Source organism: Podarcis erhardii (assembly GCF_964252035.2).
Source record: "Podarcis erhardii genome assembly, chromosome: 7".
Taxonomy (NCBI): Eukaryota; Metazoa; Chordata; class Lepidosauria; order Squamata; family Lacertidae; genus Podarcis; species Podarcis erhardii.
In genome coordinates this window covers 35354400-35365097 of record NC_138511.1, presented here as the reverse complement: position 1 = coordinate 35365097, position 10698 = coordinate 35354400, and the positions used below count along the sequence as shown (strand labels likewise).

General features: G+C 44.9%; 1 protein-coding gene across 2 annotated transcripts; it reads right to left on the bottom strand.

Moving 5' to 3' along the window:
• Positions 1 to 481: 481 nt before the first annotated feature.
• Positions 482 to 9884, bottom strand: LOC309347577 (uncharacterized protein C16orf78 homolog). 2 transcript variants are annotated; one of them, XR_014158986.1, is made up of 5 exons: positions 9651 to 9883; positions 9150 to 9296; positions 4020 to 4173; positions 2391 to 2874; positions 482 to 795 (listed from the first exon to the last, which is right to left on the bottom strand). XR_014158986.1 is itself a non-coding variant. In XM_081872243.1 (5 exons), exons 1-5 carry the CDS (start codon positions 9714 to 9716, stop codon positions 648 to 650), a joined length of 909 nt encoding a protein of 302 aa, XP_081728369.1. In that variant the 5' UTR covers positions 9717 to 9884; the 3' UTR covers positions 482 to 647. The 2 variants fall into 2 exon arrangements, 1 of the variants encoding a protein (XP_081728369.1); XM_081872243.1 differs by having other exon boundaries at positions 2481 to 2874; positions 9651 to 9884.
• Positions 9885 to 10698: the final 814 nt, after the last annotated feature.

Sequence of the window (10698 nt, the reverse complement as noted above, 5' to 3'; positions counted from 1 at the left end):
ATGAGCACTAAAATTGACTCATATTCCATTAGTTTTCCAGAAGTGGCTTTTAAATCATGAGAAAGCTGAAATGCCAAAATTAACAGGTAGGGAAATGTTGGGGGCAGTGGAATAAACTGATGGGTGGACGCTACCAGAGTTACATATGGACTAAGGCTTCCCATTGAACGATAAAAAGATTGTTAATGGTCTCCACATTCTTGCCTCACTTAGGTTGGCTAAAACAAGCTAGTCAGTGGTCATTGTGCCTTCTGGGATATGAGTTCTAGTTTACAGCAAGAAACAACAACCTTAAATCAAAGAGCTGCCATTCCAAATATTTCAAGGCAACTAGAGCAAATGCAGATGAATGGGGAAATGCATCATTTAATTTGACTTTTAGATCAGTTTTTGACCTGCTTCACTTCTTTGGGGGGGGGGAGGAGGGAATAACTACTATTTTTTTTTATAAAAACCATTTCAGCTCACAGTTTTACTCATAGTGAGTGCAAGAACCATTTTATTATTGCATCATGAGAACACACGCCTCACACACTATTTTTACTCCAAAAGGTGACCGGCTCTTCCATGTATAGGTAGTGGTGGAAATGTTCCCCTAAGAGGCTGTTTTCTAAGCAATGCAACCGAATTTGGGCAGCAGGCCCAATCTACAATACCTTGCTAGGAGTGGATGAGAGCACCTTACTAACATCAATGTCTGATGCTTTCATATGAGGATGCAAGTCAATATAAATCCCAGCTTCCTTGCACAGCTTCAGCAAGGTATCAATATTGCTCTGGGACAAACGGAGGTACCTGTGCAAAGAAAATAAGAGGGAGGGATACTTGTAAGTCACATTTGTTAAGAGGAAAAAAATCTACTGCCCTGGATTCTCTAAGGTAAAGGTAAAGGTACCCCTGACCGTTAGGCCCAGTCATGGGCGACTCTAGGGTTGCAGCGCTCATCTCGCTTTATTGGCCGAGGGAGGCGGCGTACAGCCAGCATGACTAAGCCGCTTCTGGCAAACCAGAGCAGCGCACGGAAACACCATTTACCTTCCCGCCGGAGTGGTACCTATTTATCTACTTGCACTTTGACATGCTTTCGAACTGCTAGGTTGGCAGGAGCAGGGACTGAGCAACGGGAGCTCCCTGTCACGGGGATTCGAACTGCTGGCCTTCTGATCGGCAAGTCCTAGGCTCTGTGGTTTAATCCACAGCGCCACCTGCGTCCCTTCTGGATTCTCTAGTTCACCATTAATTCTAAGTCAGGGCTGGGGAAACATTTGGTCCTCCAGATGTTGCTGAACTACAACTCTCCCAAAGGCCAAGGATGATGGGATTTATAGTTCGTTAGCATCTGGAGGGACGAAGGTTCCCCACCCCTGTTCTAAGAGATGTGGCTGGCGCCAGCATCTGACAAAACAGGGCCAATATGCAGGCCCCAAGGATAGTTGAGGGGCCCTCCTACCTTGCTCCAATCCTCCTCCTGATAAGTTAGGGGGCAGGTGGTGTAACTGGATGAACAGAGTAAGCACAACAGGAAGTAGGCAAACAGACTGGGTGAGATGCAGATGATGGACTGGTTTGAGGACCTTGGCAGAGGAATGAGCCAAAGAGCTGCAGAAAACAGGAGAGACTTGAGCAGCCTTCTCCAACCTGCCATTCTCCAGAACTGCCATTGGCCCAAGCCAACATAGCCCATGTTCAGGAACGATGGTCCAGCAACATCTGCAGGGCATCAGGTTGGGGAAGGCCGAACTAGACACACAGCCAGGGAGTCAAAACTGGAGCTGTTGGTCAGCTGGCTATCCTCTTCCTGCCTTTTTTACACAGCCTACTGAGAGTTGGCACCATACAGCAGCCTAGATTGGTGAACCCGCAAGGCAAGGTTGGCAGTCAACGAGCGATACACAGCACCAAAACAGTAATCAGTTCACCCTCTTTGGTCGTCTCCCCATGCTTGTCAAGAAGCAGATTAAGGAAAAAGAAAAGCCCTGTTCTGCTGTTATGCTCATGAGTATATAAAACACATCAGCAGGAGGAAAGGGGGTGAGTGCACCAGCTGTGGCCCCACCCACAAGATGGGAGTTGTAGTTCAGCAACATCTGGGGACCCGAGGTCAAATAATGCTGATGCATGAGGGCAGTGCTTTTTTTCTGGGAGGACACAGGGATATGCGTACCCCTAAACATTTTGTGAATTTAAGTTAGGCCTCCTTGAGGTGCAGTATTTCAATATGAGTAGGAAAATGAGAGTACCCCTAAATATTTTTTTAAAGAAAAAAAGCACTGCATGAGGGTGCAATTTAAAATCAGAGTTCTGTCACCACACAGGGAGACTTTGCACTGTTCTCCAACCTGAGGTGGGCAACAGGGGCAGCCTGTTCCCCACTATCGTGTTGTCCTTACTTGTGAACACCTGGATAGGGCTAAAGTGATGTAGACATCACAGGGTGCAGGTTCTACATGAGGGTTGCCCTTTTTTATTTTTTTGCTAACCTGCAGCTCAGAAATTCTTCAGGCTTAATCTCAGGCAGCAGTTTGAGAGGCTTTGAGTTCTCTTCCTCCCATTCTTTCTCCAGCAAGCTTTTGAGCTTTTTCTGCAATGCTGGGAATGCAGAGAGTGGCTTATGGAGAAGCAGTGTTGACATTGAGACCCGGTCTCCCCTTGCTGACAACCTTTGCAAGGAAGGGAAGAATGCAATGGCTTCTTGGAGTGATATGCTGTTGTCCTGGCTAGGCCCCCCAGGGCTGCTTCCCTTCCTGGTGTCTCTGTAAGGTTGGAACCCATGGTAAACACTGTTTCTGGGTGCAGTTACATGTCTGCCCGAGATGGTCTGCATGGGCAAATCCATTCCACTGAAAGGTGTGAGATCCTTGGAATTCTTCCGGTCTGAAAAAGATCAAGCACTTTGCTCAGAAAAGCAGCTTCTGGTTGCTGGTTTTGATTTTCTCATTGTTTTGTTTTTACTACCCATCTCAATCTCAAACCTTTTATTGGCACATAGACAGAATTCTGAAAGTCATAAAATCACTCAGCAAAATCTGCATCTAACAACTAAAACACTGTTGTATGACATTCACAAATCTTCATTGCACATTGCAGAAACCTGGCAACTATCTCCGTCTTATTCCCATCCTGGGTAAGGAAGGCTACCTTACATTCATCTAACTATCACTTCGTGCTAACAGTTGTTTTTACTAATAGATTTACTGCTTTATTATTTTTGTAAACTGCTTTGAGGAACAGGCGTCATGCAGCATCTCTAAGAGTGCCCATTCTGCAGATCAAAGAGGTCAAGAGGGCATGAAAGGGATAAGGTGATCTTGCAGGTTCAGGGTCAACAGCTTCTGGAAGGCCACAGGTCCCTCACCCCTGCTCTAAACCTAATCAAACCTGACAGCATGGAGTCGGGGAACCCCAGACTGGGTCTTGTGAATGCAATAACTGTGGGATGTGAAACACATAGCAGCCAAGTACAACATTCCTAGAATGAACATGCATGGGGATGCTTTGTATGCAGTCAGGAGAAAACTTCCTGTTTCCTCCTGAGCTGTGACTAGAGGTGGGTGTGGCCTCATCTGGACTGGTTGTACTGGGTTACAAGAGCAACACAGGAAGCACATGTTCTCTTCCTTTTGCTCTTCTCCACTTTGCTGTTCTATGTGTGAGCAGAAGTGGCTGCCTGTTCGCAGTCACTTAGGAACTAACTCCCTTATGGGATAGTTCCACATGTGTATATAGTTTTGTAACCTAAGTTTGCCTTCAGGGAGCCAACCGTGAACTGAATGATTGTGAGTAAACTACTTTTATATAGACTTGAACAAGACTGTCTTGTCTATTCTTTTTAAGAGGGATAAGAAGGGATCTTACCAGAAATCGAGGCTTAGACGAGCCTGCAACAAGCAAACCGCTGTGCGTTTAAAGGGGAATGTTACTCTGCTAAGATATAAAACTCACTAACGCAAGTTAGGAAGGATATCATTAAACAATATATCCTCTCCTGCATCCCTGAACATTCCCACAATAAATCCTACCATTGCTTGACCTTTTGGTTGGGAGTCTCAGGAAGCTCACAAAGTTGGGCAGATGGTCACCAAACTGGGTCCACGGGCTATCGAAGGAATCTTTCCGAGAGACTGTGTGAGTGTCTGTGAATTGTTCTTGGCTGGACGCAGGGTGGCTGGGCGTCTGAGGTGAGGAAAAGGAGCACATTTTCTAATTTATTTGGGGATCACGCCTTGCAAACATTAGACGTTAAACATAAGTGTCCCCTGGCATTTTGAAAATCTCAGCTTCTTTTTACACACCCCCAGACCCTCACACAGACCGTTCTCATTACCATCGTCTCCTTGGTGTGGGCGTGCAGTTTCTGCCATGGCTCATTTCCACCCCAGGTAGCTTATAATCTTGCTTTACCTTCTCTTACATGCTTTAAATGTTTGGTGGCAACGGGGCCTTTGGTCAAAGGCAGAATATTATGGGAACACGACTGGTGTGGCTGCACTGGGTGCAGAGCCTCGGGGATGCCACAAGTATTATTTAGAATTGAGAGTGAGAGGCAAGGGGGCACTGAATTTTGGCACTGTCCTGGGCGCCACTGAAATTTGAGAGCCCTAGGCTGGCCACTGCTTTGGTCTGATCCAGTGATGTCTCTTTCTGATGTTCTTGCAAAGTCTATAAGATGTATGTTCCTTGTTATTATTGTGCATTTTTAAAATAGAGTCACGTTAGGCACTTGACCCCCCCCCCCTTTTCAAATGGCAGGCACTCTTTCCCTTTTCACCGGCAGCTGGTGGGTAAACATGTTGCTGCTTTTTTAAAAAGAGCTTCCTTCACCCTTAAAAAAAATGTTCACATGGGAAAGTGTGAGACAGATGGCAAAAACAGATAAACGTTTCCCAAGAGATGCTAATCAACTACTTAAGGAAAATATGATCGAAGGGGCAGTGATGAAATCTTTCTCTGTTTTAAATATAGAGGGTGGCAGGAATTTTGGTGCTTTCCCAACAGTATTTTTCCAAGGGATGTTTGGACCACGTTCAAGGAAGAAGCTGCGTTGGATTATTTTAATTGCTGTGTTTTAACAACATGCCACATCCAAACGCTCCTTTGAACAAAGGCTGCAAAAGGTGATTCTTGACTTTGAGAAAAGAGACGAGCCCCTTCTTTATCTTCTGCTCATTTTCAAGTTTGCAGGTCCCCTGGGGAGGGATTGCAAACTTTTATATCCAGCTTTTGTGCTGTTGTTCGGTCCCAGCTCCTGCCCACCTAGCAGTTCGAAAGCACATCAAAGTGCTAGTAGATAAATAGGTACCACTCTGTCAGGAAGGTAAATGGCGTTTCCGTGCGCTGCTCTGGTTCGCCAGAAGTGGCTTAGTCATGCTGGCCACATAACCCGAAAGCTGTACGCCGGCTCCCTCGGCCAATAAAGCGAGATGAGCGCTGCAACCCCAGAGTTGGTCACGACTGGACCTAAGGTCAGGGGTCCCTTTACTTTTACCTTTTTTGTGAAGTTTATGCTGGGTGAGGTAAGTATATTATTACAAACGCAGCCCACTTCACTGAGTGGGGAGAAGATCTGGGGAAAGGGCTGACTCAGGTTTGGTTTCCTTTCGCAGGAGAGATCACAGGAGAAATACAATGCAATATTCAAATGTATTTACAAAAATGCAAGCTGGGCATAAGAGTCACACTGCTATAAATCCATTGCCCCATTTAAGATCTCTAGCCAAGCATCACAGCAGCAGAAGATGCTCTCAGGTTAGCACTGCCACCTTAATTCTTTCTCTTTCTTTTGGTCAGGGTGCATTCAAATATGGGGTTTTATAGCATTAGTTTTCCTGATTATAATGATAGTGCTTCTGTGCTATATACTAGTGTTCCTTTCACATGGCAGGACCTGTTGTTTAATGGAACTGTGGCTTGTTGACTTATATGCCAATGCGTCATGCTAAATTTCATTCGCACCAGTGGGCGTGGTGTGACACAACAATAAATGTCACTGGACAATGTTGCTACTTCATTCGCAGGATTAATGTAAAGACGTGCAGTGATATAAAATTAAATTTTATTACATTGGATAAATAATAATTAGATCCTGCTTGGAGATGCAGCAAATGTATTATAAACATAAGTAACCACAGAAAGGAAGGGAGGGAGGTCAAAATGGGGTTTTGAAATTTGATGTATAATTACTTTATTGTTTGATGTAAAATGAAAAATGAAATTAAAAAAGAGACAATGTTGCTACTTCCCCTCCATTTCGGCACATGTGTGCTTCTGTTCCCCATGAAAACATCAAGAAATGACTTTACTCCCGTGGTTTTCTGGGTTAAGGGGGCTGCAAGTCCCCCCCCCTCGAAATCAAATAGCACAGAGTGCTAAGCATATACTATGTTGCTTTAGTTTTCCAAAAGTGACTTTTACATTGTGTGAAACATCAGGTATAATGTAGAAATTAACAGTTGGGGAAATAGCGGGGGAAAGGAGTACCAGGGGTCAGCAAACATTTTCAGCAGGGGGCCAGTCCACTGTCCCTCAGACCTTGTGGGGGGGGCCCGGACTATATTTTGAGGGGGGGGGGATGAATGAATTCCTATGCCCCACAAATAACCCAGAGATACATTTTAAATAAAAGCACACATTCTACTCATGTAAAAACACCAGACAAGCCCCACAAATAACCCAGAGATGCGTTTTAAATAAAAGCACACATTCTAAAAACACACTGATTCCCGGATTGTCCATGGGCCAGATTTAGAAGGTGATTGGGCCAGATCTGGCCCCCGGGCCTTAGTTTGCCTACCCATGGGGTAAACTGTTGTGTGAATGCAGCCTCAGTCTCATTCTAAACACACATGCACACACTCCCTATTCTGCTGTTCATACACAGAGAGATCTAGCTTAGAGCATGCTGGCAGGGGGTAGGACAGCGGTTTTATTCCAGAGATCCCTCTGGAACTCTCCCATTGAGAAAGCATCAACCATCCATGCCCTGAGCACTTAGCTGGGGACCTGCTCAACAGGAAGGAAGTTAAGGACAGCAGGTCCTATATGAAACATTATTCCGAGCAGGGAGGCTGAATGCCAGTGGTTACAAGAGTCAGGCAGCTGCTCTGGCCAATGGACCAAACCAAAGGTTACACTGTGGAAAAAGTGGGTATCGAGGATGGATTTGAAGGGAGGGAGGAGGGATATGGGAGAAATCCTGTACTGTTCACATTTTAATGTGAGCCTACCTCGTTCGCACTTCACCAAAACAATATGCAAACCAAACCACATCTGTCCATCAAAATCCACACATTTCAACATTTACTGATCCAACGCTTCAACCAAGAAATCTGTACAAAGGATTTGTGTCTTAGGGGGAAATGTGCAAAAAAATATATATGAATGCATTTATTCATGAAAATCCTACTGAAAAAAATGCATTCTAGTAAAGGAAACTGGTTGTCAAAAGATGCCTGTTAGAGAAAATCACATGCAAAGATGCGTTATCTGGGGATAAATGCTTATGGAAATGCTGGTGCAGTTTTTGGAGGGGACCTTTTTTTTCTTTAGGAAAAAGTTCAGCTGGCAAACTGATGTGAACTGAACTTAAAGTTGGGAAATTGAGAAATAGGAAGAAACTGAAATTGACAGAGTGCTCCACTCCTGCTCCTGGGCCAGTAATTTCACTGTCTTCTGTGTTCTTTAGAGGCACAGAAGCAGGACATTTTCTCCCTCTTTCTCCTGACATCACAGAGCAAGCATGCCCAGACCCACCTCTCAAGTCAGGCCTATCTGGGCATGCTGTTCTTTGCCTCTCTATCACCAATCTGTGGTTCTTCTGACTTCCCACTTGGAATCATAGCAGTTAACCGAGTATCCTGAGACTGTAATAAGCAGGTGCAGTACTGATGAATACAGCATATTGTGGGGAGGGATTCCCTCATTAGGGCTGCAATTTAAGAAGTCATGGACTTTTGAATAACTTCAAACCCCCCCCCTTAAATATGCAAAAGCTCCCCCTTTTCATTCACAGGTGAGGCCATTGGGGCAGCAAAGCTGTCGGAAAACCCAGCTCCGTGTTTAGTACTGGAGGAGATTGGTGCTAGTGATCATGTTGCATTTGGGTGTGACTCGGGATCTGTTGGCATTTAAAAGTGAGCCTATCTAATTTGTGCTTTTGGAAACAGTATGCGAAACAAAATACAGCTATCTTTTGAAATTTGCACTTCTCTGAATTCTTGCAATGTACCTCCCCAGCCATGCAATGTGTACAAAAATGCATTTGCACTAGGATAAAATGTCTGTAAAAATGCACACATTAGTGAAGATCGTATGCAAAAATGCATTATATAAGGCAAAATTGCACATACAATTTTGTCTATTAGGAGAAATCCGCATTTAAAGTATGTTTCTGAACACAATTCAAAGTGTTGGTGCTGACCTTTAAAGCCCTAAACAGCCCAGTATACCTGAAGGAGCATCTCCACCCCCATCGTTCAGCCCGGACACTGAGGTCCAGCACCGAGGGCCTTCTGGCGGTTCCCTCACTGTGAGAAGTGAGGTTACAGGGAGCCAGGCAGAAAGCCTTCTTGGTAGTGGTGCCCACCCTGTGAAGCAGCCTCCCTCAGATGTCAAGGAAATAAACAACTATCTGACTTTTAAAAGACATCTGAAGGCAGCCCTGTTTAGGGAAGTTTTTAATGTTTGATGTTTTATCGTGTTTTTAATATTCTGCTGGGAGCCGCCAAGAGTGGCTGGGAAAACCCAGCCAGATGGGTGCGGGGTATAAATAAATTACTATTAATAATAATAATAATAATAATTTTCATGGGGATTTAAAACAAACTTACAAAAATAACAAACATGTGGAAATGTGGGCACCTAAACCTAAGATGAATGAATGAGAAGCTGCAGCCAAGAGATTCAGCCATCTATAGGTGTGTCCTATAGAACCAAGAATGGAGCTAAGCAGAGAGGTGCAACATTTTGTAGCTAAAAACAAAACAACCCTCTTTCTTATGAGTCTGTGGTTTATGCACTGCGGGGGTTGGACTAGATGACCCTTCAGGTCCCTTCCAATTCTACAACTCCACTATTTGTGCTGTGTGTATATAGACAGCTAGATGAGCAATGTTTCTATATTGCCATCCTGCCCTTCCAGACTTCTTCATTACCTTGTAGTATAATGTTTTATAGGCTGAAGAAGAGGGTGAGATCTGTGCTTGTTTCTTCAGCCACTTTTTCACCTTCCTCTCCTCTTGCTTCAGCAGGTTATCATTAATCGTCTTCATGGAGTCAAGAGACCGCCGAATCTTCTTCAGCTGAAGAGTTTGGGAGATAGGAACATGTGTGAACACAGGAAGCTCCCTTGCACTGCGTATGACCATTGAGCTATTTAGCTCAGTCTTGTCTGGTCTGCCTGATAGCAGCTCTCTGGGGATTTAAACAGTTGGGTCTCTCCCAGCCCCAACTGGAGATGCTGGCGATTGAACCTGGAACCTTCTGCATGTAATCTATTACACCACTGTGCTGTGGCCTTTCTCCTAGGCCTGGTTGCTTGCAGGACCTTAGATCTGAGCTATCTAAACAGCTCAGGTAAAAGGAGGGTGTCCCCCACCCCCTGTTAAGTGCCTGGTCACTCGAAAACACATGCAGATAGTTTCCCTCCTCCATACCTGAAATGCCTCTCTCTCATTGGAGACCCGCAGGGACTTTGCCCTTTTGTTTTCGAGCCAATCCATACTCCCCAGTGGCTTCCAGTTTCTTTCCCCCGTGGTTCTGATTTAGTGGAAGCCAAGGCACCAGCCAGGGTCAAGGTAGCCAGAAAAGATTTGAATCAGTTGCCTACTGCCCATCTTGCCAGTCTAAAGCCATTGGCTGAGCCACGAGGAAGGTGAAACAGCGGCTCATGAACTGTGATGCAACAATCTGTGTGCTTCCATGACTCTTGAAAGCGTTGCCTTGGCAACTAACCTGAAACCTTGAAAGGGACTGTGGTATCATTAATAGATAATTAGTCAAAGGATAACGATCAGTGGCTCTTCGCTGGAGTTTTCATAGAGGCGCTTTTAGGCTTGTCTGTTAATATTGTGGTTGACAGAAGCTTATATCATTGTGAGTTGCGTGGAGCAGTGGGAGTATCCTCCACATGCTGCAGATAACAACTCTCATTGGCCATGCTGGCTGGTGCTGATGGGAGTTGTAGTCCCAGACATCTGGAGGGGACCAGGTTGACTACCCCTGGTTCAGAGGAAGCACTTATTCATAGCTAGAGAAGTTGGTGAACCTGTTTCACCAAATTTATCCAGGAGGAAGAGAAATCCCCCCTCCCCAGTTTTGTGTAGGTGGTAGGTCACCATTCACAGTTGCATAGCTTCCTGGTTTTCTTATTTATTTATATATTTTTTGGTGCTGACACAAGTCTGCTGTCCCCCATCACAATATCCCAGGGATAGTGTCCTCCTCAAAGCATTTTGTGTTTGTGTGAAATAGGAACTGCAACAACAAAAACAAACCTAAATATTAAAAATTGTGGTGAATATTTGGAGAAAGCAGCCTTATTTATCTAGGGAAAGGGGAGAAGCACAGAATCATAGAGTCAGAAGGACCCCAAAGGTCATCTAGTCCAACCCCTTGCAATGCAGGAATCACAGCAACATTGTGGTCCCGACTGGTGGTCATCCAATCTCTTTTTTAAACATCCCAATGAAGGAGGTTGAACAG